This window comes from Lissotriton helveticus, chromosome 3_1, assembly GCF_964261635.1.
Source record: "Lissotriton helveticus chromosome 3_1, aLisHel1.1, whole genome shotgun sequence".
NCBI classification, from domain to species: Eukaryota; Metazoa; Chordata; class Amphibia; order Caudata; family Salamandridae; genus Lissotriton; species Lissotriton helveticus.
Window position 1 is genome coordinate 1,080,923,274 of NC_136061.1, and position 18,744 is coordinate 1,080,942,017.

Consider the following 18,744-nt stretch of genomic DNA (forward strand, 5'->3'; position numbering starts at 1 on the left):
GTGGTTAAAGTGGCACTGACATTAAAATTGAAACATTAAGGTATAATATGAAACAGAGTACGTGTTTGTTATTAACTATTAACAGATATTACAAAAAGCAATTTAAAGTCAAATTCTGTGTATTCCTTTTAGAACGAAATAATATACAACACGCTGATAGTGAAATTCCGAAGCTGGTGCTTCACTAGATGTCTGCACCTATTCTTATCACACATAAATCTCCTCAGCATCTGATGCCACTGCATCCTTAATAGTTCTTTGATCTAAAGCGAAGTCTGCCCATTGTCACAGACACATGACTTAGACAACTTCCACAAGCCTCTATCTTAGATTTATTATGCGAACCGACCTGCAATACATTTTTCTTAATGGGACTGCATAGTTGATATATTTTTTTCTTTACGAGCCTAAGCACAGAGGGAAAGGGATATAATTATCTTAATTTCTCTCAGGATATTTCATCTGTAGTCTGTTTTCAAGAAGTGGATATGTTATAGTAGTCCAAAAAAAAAGAAATCCCCATGAGGCCTGCATCTGTTGTCTCAGATGCCTGCATCCCCTTACACCTTGCACTTTCTGTTCACAGATTTCCATTGCTTTTTCTGGAACTGGATCCAACACATGAGGAAGATCTTCAATCAAACCATTCCTCATGGATCTTTCACCCTTGCCTTCTCTCACAGAGGTAAGAGGAACCTGCCGCAAAGCGCAGTGCCCAGGTTACTGCTGGCCTCGGAAACAGAGATGCAAGCAACCACTTCTAATCTGGGCCTCCTCCCAGATGTAGTGGTGAAACACCTCTTTGCAATCTTAAATCGAACTTGGCCTTGAGTCATTCTTATTAGGTTTCAATTATGGGAACATATAAATGGTAGTGCTTACCAAATTGTTTTCATGGTTTGGACGTACACTGGCTTCTAATCAAACAATCATCACATTTCCAGACACTCATCTGCTGACCTATATAATTTCTTCCAGCATCATGGTACCTACAGCTTCAGTGCCCATTATTGCATTGACATGTGAAACTGGGCCTGAAGAGGTACTGCTACTTTCTTCAAGTGTGTCTCATGCTAAAACATGTAGTCACCAAACTTAGAAACTACAAGTAGGCAGTATACATGGCACCAGTTATGCTTAAATGAAAGTCATGGACCAATAAACAAGCTTGCATCTGCTCTTGTGAATGAATACTATCCCATTGAATAATGAGCTTGTCTACATTCGTCATTATAAATTATTTATGACATGGATGCCAGGTGCTACATTTTTTATAGTGTTTTAGTCTTATTATTATATTTGGGTTTGTAGAGCGCACAGATACCCAGGGGTTTCCCGGCGCTGACAGAGGAAAAGAAGCAGGGAGACAAAAGATGGGAGAAGATTAAGCAGAGAACAGCCAGGTTTTCAGGCCCTTCTAGTCTTGTACATTTTATTACACGTGATACCTTTGTTAACTTCTCGCTGAAGGAGGATACATAGTAGTTCACAGCCCCTGTCAACAAAGCAAGTTTCCTCCTAGCTGCCAAGCCTAGTCCTATATAATAGTCATTCATTGATTAATAAAATACATTTAATGTTACCTTTAAATACATTCTTGCTCTATCAACCTGTGGTCAGATATTTATTTAAGCATACTTAATTATTCATTTTTAAACATTCAACGTCCTGTTATGCATTAAGAGGAAAGAAAGAAGTACTTAAGGTGTTAATCAAAGATCTTATCGACAGAAATATAATGTTAAAAATATCGCCTTTGAAGTGTTAATCATATGAAACTTGGCTGAAAAGCTTCTCGAGGAAAGGAGATAACTACATCAAGATGTGTTTAAAAGCATCCGGTCATGCAAGCATTTTTTCATTTTTTTTCATTTTTTTTTTATTTTCCAGGAACAAACCAGATCCTGTTCAACAATGGCATACTTCAAATGCTTGGCTAAACCCTTTGATGTCTAGCTCTCTTGAGTCAGAAGGTTCTCTTTCTTTCCTGAGGTTATTAAAATCCTCACCTAGACCAGAGATGGTATTGACCGCATTCAAACAGGTGCAAAATACATCTGTTTGAGCAACCAATTATTCAACAGCTTGCCAATGGTAGACGGTCTTTGCCGCACCAGACTGTTGGCTTTTTTCATCACATTTCTGGGTATACTAGCAATTTGCATCCTTAGAGTACTTGTTTATTTTCATCATACCAGCCCGCCCCTCTCCTCCAACTCTATAAGTACACTCCAGAGAACTTCTTGTTGAGGGTCTAAAACTGACGAAAACTTTTTTTCTACTCTTGGTACGTTTCCATGGAAAGTAGCCAGGACGCTTACTCAGCACTTAAGTAACCTAGGTGAACAAGTCAAGATTTCAGATTTCAGTATGGTAATCCTGATCTAGGTACTAGCTGTCTTGCAAGTGAGTCACTGGCCATGCACGGTAGAAGTATTATAATGGAATTTTCATTGGTTTTCTGTGCTGACTGATAATCTCAGTTCTATGTCATCCCCCGGTCATCACCTTTACAGATCTCTATGAGCCAGCCACATTTTTCATTTGGCCATCACAAAGGCCCCATTTTCTTAACGCTAATTTAGACACTGGAGGAGGCAAGGCCTCTTCTAGCCTGAGCTGGCTAAATGTGTGTCCGACAGAACACTGTTGTATTGTTTCTTACCTATATATACTCTTCTATACCAACTTGTAGAATTGGGCATCTGCCATTTGTTGTGAATTGGGGGGGGGGGGAGGGGGTCCATATCTGCACATTATCTCAACTTGTAGAGGTGCTATTTATTTCGATTGAAACGTGCTTCTTGGTGGCTTTGTAACATAACCCTCATGCATGCATGCTATTCTTCGCTCCAAATATTCTTGGAGTTTTAAAACAAATGTATTTTTCTTTTGGAGGTGGCAGAAAAAGGACAGTTTGAGACACGCAGTCCAGTTGGACATCATAAGAAAGTTATGGTTCATAAATCCTACTTTGCAGGTAGGAGTGTAGTAAGATAACATACCGGGGAGTTTGTTGGCCTATGTATATTGGGTTGTCACTGATAAACTGCCGATATGCTTATCTCCGTGCTAATCTGTTCATTTTAATTGCGAATTTAATAAAAGGAAGGTCAAAACGTTCATGCGAAATAGATGTGTAGCCTCCTTTCTCTTCTCTTTAGTCCTTCGTGGTCGGTGATACAAACCATTTTTTGCAGAGCAGTGAGGGGTTAGCTCTAGCCCACTTATTTATTTGAATCAGATGTGCATCAACACAAACAACATGCCTATGAATCAATGCAAGTTTCCTTTTTAAATCTTGGACTTGAGTGTTTTTCTGACACTTTTAAAATTGCCTACATTCATAGAGTTCAAAACAGAGGTAGAAATTACTGGGATCATTTTGGTAACATGTGAGTGGAGGCGCACAAAGTTAGTGTTTCGACCTTTTAGGTCCTAACCTACATAGTTTACAGGTTGGAACTTTTCAATAAAAAGGGTGTATACACTCGCACAGATTGCAGTACATGTTTAATCATTTTGCCACTCCTATCTGTAGCCATAAATTTCATGATCAGTGGTGGGCGAAAAAGAAGGCCATTTAGTTTTTTGTTTTTTTAATTTGTAATTCCAACTGGCAGAGTGTATTTACATTGACATGAATTCTAACAAAGTTGTTTATAGCCCTTTCTTTTTGCATCAGCATTGCATACCCACCCTGGTAGTAAGTACCTAAACTAAAAAGAAATGCATAGTCAATGGGACGTTTTTTATTGATCACCTCCATCACAGAATTTAACACAATTCTAGCCATACTAGGATGTAGTGAGTTCCCCTATAGTCCATCTAATGTGCCTACTTGTTTCTGCCCAAAAGTTCCCATCCCGGAGTCATGGGCAGTGACGTAGTAAGGGGGGGGGGGGGGATAGTCCACCCCACGCGGCATGAGTTTTGGGGCGGGCCTCCCTCCCCACGCTCTTACCTGCTGCATCACCAGCACCTCCCCTGCTCTTATATACGGCTGTGGAGCGGCCTCCGCAGGGACTGCCACAGACGGCAACTGTTCTACCTATGCCATTGGTCATGGGCATTCATCTGGGTGGGTCCTCACTCTTCTGGTGATACCAACAGTTTCACTGAACACTAATCCAATGTGTGAAGTGTAAACAAGAGAAACAAACACCATCCTGCAATTGTCAGGTGTGTGTCTTAGGAGTCGAAAAAGGAATGCCCTCCAGCTTCCTTTAAAGAGGCTATGTTGATGTTATGCTAAAACAGATAAATAAGTATATTGTGACACCCATTCATGCTTTACCCAAATGCAATTTCACCTGTTTGTTCCAGTAATCAATGTACTACACATCGCTCCCAATCTTTCGGGGTAGTAAGTTCTGTAGTAGGGGATCTCTGTGTATAGTCATAATCTAGTGAATAGTCCCGCCCATGTGCGTGGACCCCGGAGCAATCAAAAATAATCTCTTACAGTGTCAAAAAATGCAGAAAATGCATAGACACTTAAGAGAGAATTTAAAGACAGATAATGCAGCCAAAAAAGGCTACACTGTCCAGTACTTCAACCAGAAATTCCACCATAAAATCCACAAAACAGCAAAGCCTGTACAGATTTCCCTTGCTTAACAGCAAAATCCCTCAGGAATGATAGAGAGAAGAACCTGGACAGACAAGCCCCATAGGCTGCCATTATGTGGCTTAACTAGGATACTGTGCCTTTAAGGAACCTTCCAGAACCTTCTCTCAGTATCCCAGAATGCATAGCAGGTCCAACTTTGCCTCAGTTCTTTTTTCCGGCTCCTGCAAGCAGGACCCTGGAGCATTGAGCTCTCCCTTTTCAAGGGTTTTTGTTAGTGTTTTACACTAATTTCGATTTTTGGTACTTTTAAAGTACTTTGGTGACTTTCTTTCTGTGTTTCTGCACTCTTTTTTGTCCATAATGCCTGCATTATTCGACAAATGCCCTGAGTGCTCAAGGAAGAAGGCCAAGTCAGACTCCCATGAGGTCTGTATTCTCTGCCTTCCCTCTTCCCACATTCCTGAGGAGTGTGTGATCTGCAGAAGCTTCTCTGGAAGGACCCTGAAGGAGAGGAAGAAGATCAGGCTTCAGGGACTTGAGGAGAGAAAGTTGAAGGCACGAGGTGGGTCAGGAGGGGCTCCTTCTACCCATGCTGAGGCCTCTGGGGGGCTCCCCAGGGGCAGGAAGACCAGCCCTCGCCCAAGATCTCCGTCTGGGTCAGTTGCGCTGACCACGACGTCGAGGGGACGGTCAACGGCCAGTTCCAGGTCTCCCCAGGGCTCTGGGTCGAGAAAACGTCGCCCGTCGACGTCGAGGAACGTGTTCCGGCCGCCGTCGAAGCCGGTGTCGATATCCTCGTCGTCGCTGTCGGCGTCGAGTGGTCGACATCGGAGGGCCCGGCGTCGGCGCTCGCCGTCGAGGCAACACCGCCGTTCGCCGTCGAGGACATCGTCGTCGAGGGGATCCTCGTCGTCGAGGTCGCCGTCGAGACGGAAGGCGTCTCCGGCGCCGAAGAGGTCGACGTCGAAGCATTCCAAAAGGCCGACGTCGAGACGGTCAAGGAGATCGACGTCGAGAAGGTCAGAGAGGTCGACGTCGAGAAGGTCCAAGGGGTCGACGTCGAAGCGATCCAAGAAGTCGACGTCGAGGCCGGCGAAGAGGTCGAGGTCGCCGTCGAGGCACCATCGCCCGTCGTCGAGGTTTCGTGGCTCGTCGATCTGGTCGGGGTCGACGTCGAGACGGAGACACGGTTCGACGTCGAGGAGTGTGATTCGGTCGACGCCGAAGGACCGTTCGACGTCGAGGGGACATCGGTCGTCGTCTGGGCACCGGTCTTCAACGTCTGGAGGTCCTAAGGACAGACCCAGGACTGTGGGGGGCTCCCCACGCTCCGGAAGGGGTGGTGGCTCGCCGGGAACGGCGCATTCCGGGGTGGACACTCCGATGAAGCCTTCTACACCTCCTTCGCGGCCTGCTGTGCCGAAGGGTCCGCCTCCGAAGGCCCCGACCCCACCTCCGAAGCCGGCTCCGCAGACCCCGCGTCCGGTTGCTCCTCCACCCCCGGTCCCGCCGAGGGGGGTGTCGATGCCTAAGTTTCCGACGCCTCCGAAGAAGACTCCTAAGAAGCCTAGGACTCCTGACCCTGGGAGGCCGAAGGAGCGTCCGAGGCACAAGAGGTCGAGGTCTCGCTCGGGGAGACGGGACAGATCAAGGAGTGGCCATGGATCTTCCTCACGATCCAGGCGTCACCACAAGAGACGTCGGTCCAGGTCACGTTCTCCCTCTGGGACCCGTTCCTACTCGCCCACGCTGTCCGATTTGCCGGAGACTAGGGTGTCTCCGATAGACGATATAAGCACATTTCAGGAGGTTCTCCTGCGTGGAGCGGCGAAGTTGGGCATCGAGGTTGAGGCACCTACGGCTTCTACCTCGGTGATATTTGAGACACTACACAAAAGACACTTGTCTCGCCCCCTGTTACCTCTGGTGCCGGGGCTCCTTGAGCCCGCCGAACAGCTATTCCTGACGCCAGCAACGGTGAAGTCTGTGCCTTCCAGGATCCTAAAAAAGTACAGGGCTCCGGACTCAGACCCAGCCTTCTTGAGGAAGGACCCGGTACCGGATTCGGTCATCGTGACTGCTGCACGGAAGCTTCATGCCACCTCCCCTGCGTCCACGGTGCCTCCGGACAAGGAGAGCCGCTGGATCGATTCTGCTGGTCGTAAGGCGTGTGGGACATCCGCCTCGTCAATGAAGGCCGCCAGTGACTCGGCTTTGCTGGGACGTTACGACCGGTCCCTGTGGGACTCGATGGAGCAGTTCGCAGACCTTGTCCCTCGAGACCGCAAGGAGGACTTTGTGGAGATCGTCCAGGAGGGGATGCTGGTCTCTAATCAGGCCATCGGCGCCGCAGCTGACATATCATTGCTGTCCGCGCACGGATATTGCCACGGGATTCACCAGAGACGCCACGCTTGGCTCAGGTTGACGTCATTGAAACCGGAAGCACAGCAACGCGTGGCGAATCTCCCGTTTTCCGGAGATACCCTCTTCGGGAAACACGCGGATGATGAGATGGCCAGGATGAAGGCCGAGGCGGAGACCCTGACGGCAGTGGGCTTGGAGAAGCCCAAGGAAAAGAAACCCTTCCGACAGTACCAACGTCGGTTTGGGTCGCAGGGTCGTGGAAGGGGTCAGTCTGCTGGACAACATCAACAGCAGCAGCAGCAGCAGCAGTACAGGCGGCCCTTCCAGAAGCGACAGGGTGGTAGAGGTCGTCAACAGTCCTCTACCGCGACCAAGGGCCCGGCCGGGTCCCGTCCCTGAGCTGTTACTTCCCCCTCGTCCGTTACCCGCTCCGGTGGGGGGAAGCGTTCAATTTTTTCTGGCAGAGTGGAGAAAAATTACTCAGGACAAGTGGGTGCTGAATATTGTTTGCAATGGATACAGTCTACGTTTCACCAGCCCTCCTCCATCGATTCCTCCCGTCAGCTCGCAGTATCAACTGCGCGAGCTTCAGACGGAGGCGGACGTTCTGCTCAGGAAAAGGGCGATCGAAGACGTACCTCTGTCTCAAAGAGGAAGAGGTCTGTACTCTCGGTTCTTTCTTGTCCGCAAGAAGGACAGAAACGAGTTCAGGCCCATTCTGGATTTGAGGCAGGCAAACAAGTGGATTCGCAGAGAAAAGTTTCGCATGCTGTCGTTGCATCAGATCTACCCTCAGCTGCAACGAGGAGACTGGATGTGTGCCATAGATCTACAGGACGCATACTTCCACGTGCCCATTGCATGCAAACACAGGAAATTTCTGCGCTTTCAAGTCGGCACCAATCACTATCAATACACGGTGCTACCCTTCGGACTGAAGTCTGCACCCAGGACATTCTCAAAATGTATGGCAGTGGTAGCGGCACACCTGAGGAAGAACAAGGTGTTTGTCTACCCGTACCTGGACGATTGGTTGATCAAAGCCTCCTCCTTCTCGGAAGCTCAAGCACACTTCCAGAAGACGTGCGTTCTCTTGAACAAGCTGGGGTTGCACATCAACATGTCCAAGTCGGTCCCGATTCCGGTACAGTGCATCCAGTACTTGGGGGCCTCCATCAATACGCTGTCAGCAAGCGTGTTTCCTTCGGAAGAGCGACGTTTATCACTCGTTCGGAAGGCTCAGGCTCTCATGAAAACTCCGTCTACGACTGTGAGGATGGTGTCTTCTCTACTGGGATCGATGGCCTCTTGCATCTTTCTCACTCCTCACGCACGGCTACAGATGAGACCTCTGCAGGAGTGCTTGGAGGATCAGTGGGACCAGAGGAGAGGTTCTTGGGACGACAGGATACGACTGTCTCTACATGCTCTTCAGTCTCTAAAGTGGTGGTGCTCGAAGGAGAATCTCCTCAGAGGCGTTCCCTTCCACAAGGACATTCCCACACAGACCATCGTGACGGATGCGTCTCTCCAAGGTTGGGGGGCGCATTCCGGAGACCTGCAAATTCAAGGGACGTGGTCCCCGACGGAGTCCACGTACCACATCAATTTCCTGGAACTGAGAGCTGTTCACTTGGCACTGAAGGCCTTTCATCCGTCCTTTCAGACCAACTCTCTGCTTGTTCAGACGGACAACACGACAACGATGTATTACCTCAACAAGCAGGGGGGCTCGAGATCGCGCACTCTGTCGCAGGAGGCGCAGGCGATCTGGCACTGGCTTCTAGCTCGAGGACTGTCGATAACGGCCACCCATCTGCCAGGTGTGCAGAATGTTCAGGCAGACGAACTGAGCAGAATCGTGCAGGAAAACCACGAATGGGTCATAAACGACGAAGTACTAGGAGAAGTCTTCGCAAGGTGGGGAACTCCAGACGTAGATCTGTTTGCCACCGCCGAAAACAGCAAATGCCGAGGCTTCGCCTCCAGGTACTACCAGCCAGGGACGCTGGGGAACGCGTTATGGATCAACTGGTCGAACAGCTTTCTGTACGCTTTTCCACCAATTCCCCTGATTCCGGCGGTTCTCATCAAGCTGTCTCAATCCAGGGCGAGAATGATTCTGATTGCCCCGGAATGGCCCAGACAGTGGTGGTTCACGGACCTGCTTCACCGATCTCTCCTTCCTCACATGAAGCTGCCGTGCAGGCCGGACCTTCTCACGAAGTTCGGGGGGCGGATGGTGCACCCCAACCTCTCGTCTTTGAGTTTGGCGGCATGGCTCCTGAAATAGTGCAATATGGCCATCTGAATCTCCCAGAGGATTGTATGGGCATACTGAAGGAGGCTAAGCGACCTTCCACTAGGACTTCCTATGCTTACAAGTGGAAGAGGTTTTGCATCTGGTGCAAGTCTAAGAACTATGACCCTACGTCATGCAAGGAAGATGTCATCCTTCCATATCTGCTTCATCTGGCGCAGTCGGGCCTTAATGTCCATTCCATTAGGGTTCATCTGGCTGCTTTGACTGCCTACAGGAAAGGCCCTTCACAGACTTCCTTTTTCCGGATCCCTGTGATCAAAGATTTTTTGGAAGGCTTGAAGAAAGTGTTCCCTCCTGTCAGGCTTCCTTCGCCTTCATGGGACTTGAATGTGGTGCTGTCCAGATTGATGAAGGAGCCTTTCGAACCCATTCATAAGGCTTCGTTGCAGCACCTGTCCTGGAAGGCGGCGTTCCTCGTGGCCATTACATCGGCCCGCAGGGTGAGTGAGATTCAGGCATTGTGTTGCCAAGAACCTTATACTGTATTTCATAATGCTAAAGTTGTTATGCGTACTCACCCTAAGTTTCTTCCCAAGGTTGTTTCTGATTTTCATATCAATCAGACTATCACTTTGCCTACGTTCTTTCAGAATCCTTCATCTCCGGCGGAAAGGTCTTTACATTCCCTGGATGTGCGGAGGGTGCTGAAGTTTTATCTTGATAAGACTAAAGATATTCGTAGGTCAGACCAATTGTTCATCAATTATGGCTCAGTCAGGACGGGTCTTGCTACCTCTAAACAGTCCATCTCTAGGTGGATTGTGTCCTGCATTCAGTTGTGTTACTGCAAAGCTAATAAGACCTTAGGGGGCAAACCTAAGGCTCATTCCACCAGGGGCAAGGCTGCTACGACAGCTATGCTCCGTAATGTTCCCATTGCAGAGATCTGCAAGGCGGCCACTTGGAAGTCGGTCCATACCTTTGCTAAGCATTACTGCCTGGACACTGATGCCAGGGCAGACGCTCAGGTTGGGCAGGCTTCGCTGCGGAATCTGTTCGCACAGTAGTGGCGTTATTTTATTCTCCACCGCCGCTTGGTGTGGGGATGGGCTTGCCATTCTATTCACTAGATTATGACTATACACAGAGATCCCCTACTACAGAAGGAGTAGTTTCTGTCCTGTAACTCCAGTTCTGTAGTAGGGGTATCTCTGTTATAGTCATAAGCGCCCTCCCGCCTCCCCGGTGGAGTGTTGTTCATGATCATAATGCTACAGGTCTGGCGTTTTCTGCGCCTTCAAAAAGAACTGAGGCTAAGTTGGACCTGCTATGCATTCTGGGATACTGAGAGAAGGTTCTGGAAGGTTCCTTAAAGGCACAGTATCCTAGTTAAGCCACATAATGGCAGCCTATGGGGCTTGTCTGTCCAGGTTCTTCTCTCTATCATTCCTGAGGGATTTTGCTGTTAAGCAAGGGAAATCTGTACAGGCTTTGCTGTTTTGTGGATTTTATGGTGGAATTTCTGGTTGAAGTACTGGACAGTGTAGCCTTTTTTGGCTGCATTATCTGTCTTTAAATTCTCTCTTAAGTGTCTATGCATTTTCTGCATTTTTTGACACTGTAAGAGATTATTTTTGATTGCTCCGGGGTCCACGCACATGGGCGGGACTATTCACTAGATTATGACTATAACAGAGATACCCCTACTACAGAACTGGAGTTACAGGACAGAAACTACTCCTTTCCTCAGTTAAAATATTATGTAGTGGTCAGCAGTATATAAATACTCCACACTCCATATACCAGTAACACTTTAAACCATGCAAGAGGAAGTACTAATATAATATCACCGGTGAATTGTGTAATTTCTGTACCTTTGTTAAAAAACGGGGCCTTAGGGGATCATTGAAGCCTGGCAGAAAATAATAGAGGTAGACAAATTGAATCGTTGACTCATACTGATGCTAATCTATCATTCGAGATACTCGTGTTAAGGAGTTGTGTGCTTTCGTATGTTTCTGCATCGTTAATAACAGGCTGAATGTAGTTTTACACTTATTTATTATACATTTTCACACTGATTCTGTGCTCTAATGTTTTTTTAACGAATTTCTTTTGATACTGTCTCTTTAGTATGATTTATTATTATTTATTATTTATATGGCACACAAATCATCCCCAGAGGGATCTCTCGGCGCCCGGGACGCAGACAGCAACGTGCAGAATCATCACACTAAAATAGCCCGGTTTTTAATTTTTTTCTAAAAGGTCATAAACGTGGAGCAGGCCCGAAAATCTTCTGGTAGTGCATTCCAGTATTTGGGGGCCAAATAGGAAGAGGCACGCCCACTCATCCTAGCCTTTTTAATTCTCGGGAGGTGAAGGAGCTTATGGCCACTGGATCTTATCTGCCCGGTTGGGGTGTACCATCTTAATTTTCTCATTAGATATTCTGGTCCTAAACCGACCAGGGCTTTGAAGACCAGACACGAGTTTAAAAACTGCTCTTTTCCTCATCGTAAGCCAATGCAACTCACTCAGTAATGGAGAAGAGGGGGTGCGTGCAGGTTTATTCAAAGCTAGGCGTGTCGCCGTGTTTTGCACGACTTGGAGCTTAGAAAATAAATCCTCCCTCATCCCCACCAGCAGAACGTTCCCGTAGTCAAGTCTACTAACTAGAAGTGCCTGTATCAGAACCTTTCTGGTGGAGAGAGGAATCCAGGGCAAGATCTTCTTTAGCATGCGCTTCAATCCGAAGCATTTGCCAGATAGAGTTTTCAAATGCTCCTCCATGGATAATTTACAGTCGATTAGCACGCCCAGAGTTTTAGCCCATTTTTTGGGGGAGGGAACTTCTCCTCGTTCCGCTGGCCACCATTCCTCAGTCCATAACTGCTCAGCTTTCCCGAACAGTAGGATCTCAGTTTTATTTGAGTTCAATTGCAGAAAGTTCTTTTTCATCCAAGCTGCAATTTTCGTCATACATAGCTTGAATCTGCCTCTAGTCACTCTTTGATCCTTCTCTATGGGGACGATAATCTGTGTATCGTCGGCGTAAGAGATGGTATGAAACCTGCACGATTTAATAACAGAGGCCAGGGACAACACAGAGATGTTGAACAGAGTGGGACTTAATACAGAGCCCTGAGGCACTCCCTTGTCCACAGTTGTGGACCTGGACACAAAAGTGTCCAGTTGTGCACATTGAGATCTTTCAGAGAGGAATCTCTGTATCCAATCCAAGGCCCTCCCCATGACACCAATCTTGCTAACTAAGCCTCAATTTAGGCCTTGCAGCAATGTTTTGTAAACATTAATGTCTTTCTGTCTTCTCCCCCTTCACAGTTCACTGTTTGCTATCTCTGCAGCATACAGTCAGGTACAATCATGTTTGTTTATTTCAACTGACCATGTTCCTGTTGTTCTCGAAGCAGTCTTTCTAGCTTGATCATAAAAAACTGTTACTGTCACGGCCCTTCTAGTTGGTTCACTGTGCAATCATATTAGATTGCTGTTGTTCATGTATCTAGTTTGCACCACCATCCCTGTATGGCTGTAGCATAGAGTGGGTAGAATCAATATTCATGTAGTGGGATAGTGCTTGTGTGCAAAGGTAGTATGATTTTGTATAAAACTTTGTTCTGATTTGCTGAGAATGTAACGTCTCTGATCGTACCACAATGATTTAGCAGTTTCCGTGATTTAATATGCGAAAATCGTGTATATAAAACCTTGATTTTATGTGTGAGCCAGAACTTGCCCAAAGGCTTTCTGATTCTACCAAGAAAGCTGTCTGTTTCGCTTTTTAATGTTGCTTCTTACTTGGGACTTGGAATATTTTTAATTTTGCGCTTCTCTGAATGCTTTATTTGGTAAGAGCCTATATTACAATTATTCTGTACCGCAACATTTGAATTTGTAATAAAACCCGTACATTTACTCAGCTGATCATTATTGAGTGGGCCCTTTTACTGAAGTTCATTTCTGAAGTCAGTATGTATTGGCGGTGCCCTCACTCAGGGACACATGCCTCATGAAATTGAGGTTTAACACAGTCTCCAAATCATCAATGTCTGTGCTTTGTTTGGTGTTACATTTTTGGGATGTAAGAATTGCAGCAGACCCCGCACTCACACTTGTCCACCTCCCCTACTCCTAATGTTTGTGGAGCTTGTAAGTAAAAGAGGAGCAGCATTGCTCTTGTTTTTTTTAAAGTGCAACGTGTGTAACATAGTGCTTGGCCATCCGTAACAGAAGATGAACCATGTCATGATATAGTCACACATGAGAAGTATTTCTTCATGGTCACACAGCTTTATGTCTGCAAGGCAGTGATATGTGCACACAAACAAACACAATATTTGAAAATCTCCAAATATGAATGCGGTAGTTGTTTCCCAAGCAGAGATAGCAAATATAAAATGTAAGTTTGTATTCCAATGTTTTGTGTGAAACAGCTACCCCTGCTACAGAATTAATATCTCTGAGGGCCTTTTCACTGTAAGGGCATGTTTAACATAAAGCCTTTAAGTGTCCTACTTTTAATACAGTGCACCCTCCTGTATGGACATGTACGCCAAATTACGGGTAACTTATTAAAATTCAAAATGAGCGTTTAGCGCGGTCAAAAGCGATTATATTGACAGGTCAGGTATGCAGTTAAAACTACAGTGCCACTGGTGTCACTTTGTATCATATACTAAGGACATATGTACAAGTTAAATATGTCAATGAGGGTTATACCATTTGTAAAATCTTGAAAGGAGGAGCACAAGCATGTTACCACCAGTTATCTGGGGTAAAGTTCAAGAGTTCCATACCAGCAAAAATAGAGTTGTGCAAAAAGGCCAGATAATCAGGGTGGCCCTGCAGAAAGATCAAATTTGCAACACTTTTCTTTTGTCCCTTCTGTAAATGAGCAGAACATTATCTCTGTGCAATTTCCATGTAATAATATTAAGATGACCATGATTGTACTCTACATGTCTTTGATCTGTCTCAAATATATGTATGTAGAGGCAGACCAGACTCTGGATTAGGTACTTCCCATAGAAAATGTCTGCTTTATGGTAAATCGTTTTCTCAAACTTGAAATACTTCTTGGTCTGGGTTGCTTGGACGGGAGCTGATATCAGTGAGATTGGGGTCTCCATCAGGCCACTTCATGCTTACGGACGTGAGTGACATCCAACATCGACTCTTCAGGGACATATACTGGGCCTCTTAAAGAACATTGCACCCCAGCTGCTACGGGGCTTCTGGTGGTGGATCTGGTAGAACTGTTTACTTAACATATATTAAACCGTATGTGTATGCCTTATGCTTCTTCATTATAGGTTTGGGAAATTGTGTCCCATTCATTGGCCGTTTGTTGGCATATTTACATTTAGTATGGCATTTATACATTTCTGATATGCCCATCTGAAGTGTTAATTGATGCATTTTAAGTTCTATTAAAAAAATTGAGGGCCAAGGACTTAATGAGAAAGTCATGTGCAGAAACTGATCTTTTCTCTTTAGTCTCTGTTGTCTCTTTTTGCAGACGTCAGTGCTTTCTTGACACTTCTTTAAATTGCTTCACTTTGATCACTTGAGAAACCGAAAAAATCTGAGAACATTTTCAGATGGGAAGAATTGCATGCCATGAGATTAGTCTTCAGTATGTGTTGACTTACAAATTGTTCAGCGTGTGGATTGGTTACATTTTGTATTGTTTTATTTTGCAGCATTGCTATGATAAGCCCTGTACTTTCTTGTTTTCCCCCTTGGGATGCAGTTGATCATTTTTAAAATAAGTATCCCCTTTTCCCCTTATTATTATTTAGTTATATTATACATTCTGGTGTGCTACCTTTTCAGAAGTTGTCTACTGACAATGTAAATAGGAAAATTTGGGATTTAGGCATTTTTCCACAGCATATATCCATTAATCAGAGTTCTTGTGGAATAAAGGCTGTTGGGTCTAGATTCCTCCAATTACAGGTGTGTGATCTCATTCTGGCTAGATCAAAGGATACAAGAGAGGTTTTCAGAATAATTTTAAGGGGGTAAAGGGTTAAGAATAATTTCATTTTTGGATTCGGAGTTCTATGGGCTCTGATTCTGAACTCTTAATGGCTTTACTTATTTGATTGTTTCTGATTAAAACTGGTCTGCCAAATCATTTGTGCTCTGCTATAGTGGCATTTCAACATCTCTGGCATTTTTCTTGGTGGCTGCATAGTTAGGGGGCTGTTTCTGCTGCACGATGAGCTACCATGACCCACACAATGCCCCCATGGATAACATTCTTGTCATGGTCTCTTGCAGTTTAGGATCGCTCTGAAACTTTTTGCCAGGGTTGGTTTTGGTTTCCAGTCTGGCTCCAGGGTTTTGATTAAACAGTGGCTGACTGTTTTGTTTTTAGAACAATAAGTCATTTTAAATGGTACCTCACGTTCCTACCCAGTAAGATGTGTGGGTGATGCATAGTGACCAGTGATGTGATTTCAGGGCAGGAGTCATGTGGTCATTTTTTTTTCTTGAAGTTGGGGGAAGACATTTGCGATCTTCTTTCAGATGCAGTGATAGATCAGCAACACTTTGGACCAGGTCCATGTAAATTATAGTTATGTAATGTGATTGGGATAGTGCCTATACTCTTGTAAGTTCTATGGTTAGATTGATGAAGCAGTTGATTCGTCCTGATCATGAGCAGAACATTCAAGTTCTGGTTCACTATGCTAAGTTTTTACTGCTCAAATTGGATGAATATCTACTCACACGGAGCGAGGTGGCACGGTGGGCAAAACTAATTCAGTGCTAAATACCTTGAACCCCCAGACCGTGTTCCCCTTCAGTCCTTAGGCACCAAATGGACATGTTTTAATACTGTGAAGGTGTTTATGACCAGAGAACTCCAGGTACATAAATGCATGGAATGTCTGTTGCCCCATAGTGCTTCTCATGGCACATCAGCTTCCCATGCTCTGTCCTAACCATAGAAAACCCGTACTAATAGCAATCAATTCTATATTTTCTTGAAAAAGTTTAATAGAAATATTAACGTAACCTAAGAGTCATGTTCTCTTTAATGGAAGCCTACCACCATGCTAGCTTCTAAGGCACCAAGAGTTCCAAAGGCACCACATGAAATCCAATTTGTGGCAATTAGAGAAGTGAGGTATTACTCATCATTCCAGGTCTTGTCTGTAGCAAGAAAATCAGTACATTTTCATTCTTCACCTTAACATTTCCCTCACATAAGGAAAACAAGCAGATAATGTCTGCAAAAAGATGTCACCAGTCAAAACAGCCTGGTTCATGTTGAGTATTTTTTGGAAAATATTTAACTTAGAATCTAAGACGGTGAAATAGATTTTTTTTTTATCAGAACAGCTCATAATCCAGCAGAGGTCAATGTATGATGCTACAGATTCACACTAAGGGGTCCATTATGATATCGGGCAGATTGCCTCCACCAGGCTGGCAGTAGCCACCGCCAGCCTTGCGGAGGCAATCCGCCCCTGCGGGCTCCCAGAGTGAAGTACAGGTGGGGGTGCACCCCCTTCATTGTCATTACAAAGCGGCAGGCACCGTGCGGTGCCTGCCGCTTTGAAAATGACAATGTGAAAGTGCATTTTCAGCATTGTGGCGGGCGGTGCAGAGAGCACCGCCCGCCACAATGCTGAAAATACAGGATGTGCCCGCCACTGTGGCAGGCACATCCTGATTGCACCCCCGGGACCCCCGCCCTTATGGCGGGCGGTCCCGATTTACGATGGGATGACGGGCGGGCAAATTCCGCCCGTCAACCTAATGAGGCCCAAAGATATTGCCATTTTGGTTTACTAGTCAAAAAGACTAAGGCTGGGAAAAGTAATTGGTTATATGACTACTGACAACATAAATAAACCAGCCATTGGCACAGGTGTGTCCCAAATAATGCCATGATTCATGCCTTTTTTATTTCTTGATAAGAATGTTTTCTAGTAGACTACTGGTGTGCTTCTTTTGCTGCATGTTAGAAATGGGGGTCTCTAGTTGGCAGTGGCTTGCACCCTGTCCAAGTAGGGACCCTTCCTTCTAGTCAGGGTACAGGAATTACACACATAAGATAACCCCTGCTCACCCCCTGGGTAGCTTGGCACAAGCAGTCAGGTCTATCTCAGAGGCAATGTGTAAAGAATTTTGACATAAACACACAGTAACACAATGAAAACACTGCAAATGGACACCACACCAGTATAGAAAAATAACCTTTAAGTCTTTATCTAAGTAAAACAAGACCAAATTGACAAAACTCCAACACACATAAGCAAAGATATCACTTTTAAAAGGTTTAAAATAGTTCAGTCATAAACTATGGATGCGTAAAAATTCCAAGACAAAAATATCTGCAGGGGAGCTGAGGTGCTGGTAAAGAAAGCAATGTGTTGGTTCCTTACTCCCACGGGAGGTGATGCATCAGTTCCTTACTCTGAAGGGAGGTGATGCATCGGTATCCTGACACGTGGCATCAGTTCCTTACTGCTGGGCAATGTTGATGAAGAATTTGGCACACAGGTACAATGCTTGGAAAATCTGGATGTGCCAGGGTTGATGCGGCGGCAGCGAAACAGGCGCACCTTTGATTTCCCCAACTGCAAGCAGGTGATGTATTGAATCTTCAGCCGCACAGCAGGGCATGCATCTGAGTTGGAGCGGAGGTCTCAGACGTCAGAGACACGGAGCTTGGGACTGCGGCTGTGGCAATCCTGGAGCTACATCGCAGGTGATGTGTTCATTCTTCATCCACACTGTGGCAATACGTTGGTTTTTCAACCGCACGACAAGCTTGCGGTCAGAAAAACAGGTGCTGAAGACCGGTGTGTGGATTTTCTTCTTTTCTTGTGGCAGAAGCCACCTCCAAAGGCCCAGAACTGGAATTGGCACCCCATGGCAGGTCAGAAAACCCAGCATAGGTGTTCAGAGACTGGACATGAAGTATTTGATGGCTCTGAGACTTCTTAACAGGAGGAAAGCACACACAAGCCCTTGGAGATCCATGGTAAGCAAGAGGAAGAAAACAAAGTCTAGTCCTTTCACTCTCCAAGACAGAAGCAGCAAGTAGTAGGCCAGCACAATACAGCATCAAGCAGAGTGACCGTTCCTTTCCTATTTCTTCTCCAGCTCTTCTTTTAGTCTAGAAGTGTTCTAAAGTTATGGTGTGATAGTTCTAGTGCTTACACCAGTTTTTCCTTTTAAGTAGGCATGCTTCACAAGAAAGACTTTTTAGAGCACCAGACCCTGCCTTTACCTGACCTGGTTCCAGACACACTAAGGGGGTGGAGATAGCAGTGTGTGAGGACAGGCACAGCCCTATTCAGGTGTCAGGGTTAACTCCTCCTTCCACTCTAGCTCAGAAAGACCCTTCGGCCTGGTGGTGGGTCATCAATATATGCAGGCACACCTCAGATCCCTTTTTGTGACTGACTAGGGTTAATGCACAAACAGCCCAACTGTCAGTCTAAGCAAGACGTGGATTCTATGGGGAGGTAGAGGTACAGAATGATAAAACAAG

General features: G+C 45.8%; 1 protein-coding gene across 3 annotated transcripts in view; it reads left to right on the forward strand.

The window, feature by feature from the left end:
• Positions 1 to 18,744, forward strand: part of FIGN (fidgetin, microtubule severing factor) — a 211,234-nt gene that overhangs the window by 175,000 nt on the left and 17,490 nt on the right. Inside the window, exons 3-4 of one of the 3 annotated variants that reach the window (XM_078681646.1) lie at positions 587 to 685; positions 2,899 to 2,980. The exons of 1 other annotated variant lie outside the window; for it this stretch is intronic. In XM_078681646.1, coding sequence (XP_078537772.1) covers positions 653 to 685; positions 2,899 to 2,980 — 115 coding nt within the window. In that variant the 5' untranslated portion in view covers positions 587 to 652. The remainder of the gene's footprint in view (positions 1 to 586; positions 686 to 2,898; positions 2,981 to 18,744) is intronic. One more of the 3 variants, XM_078681645.1, reaches the window with a different exon arrangement.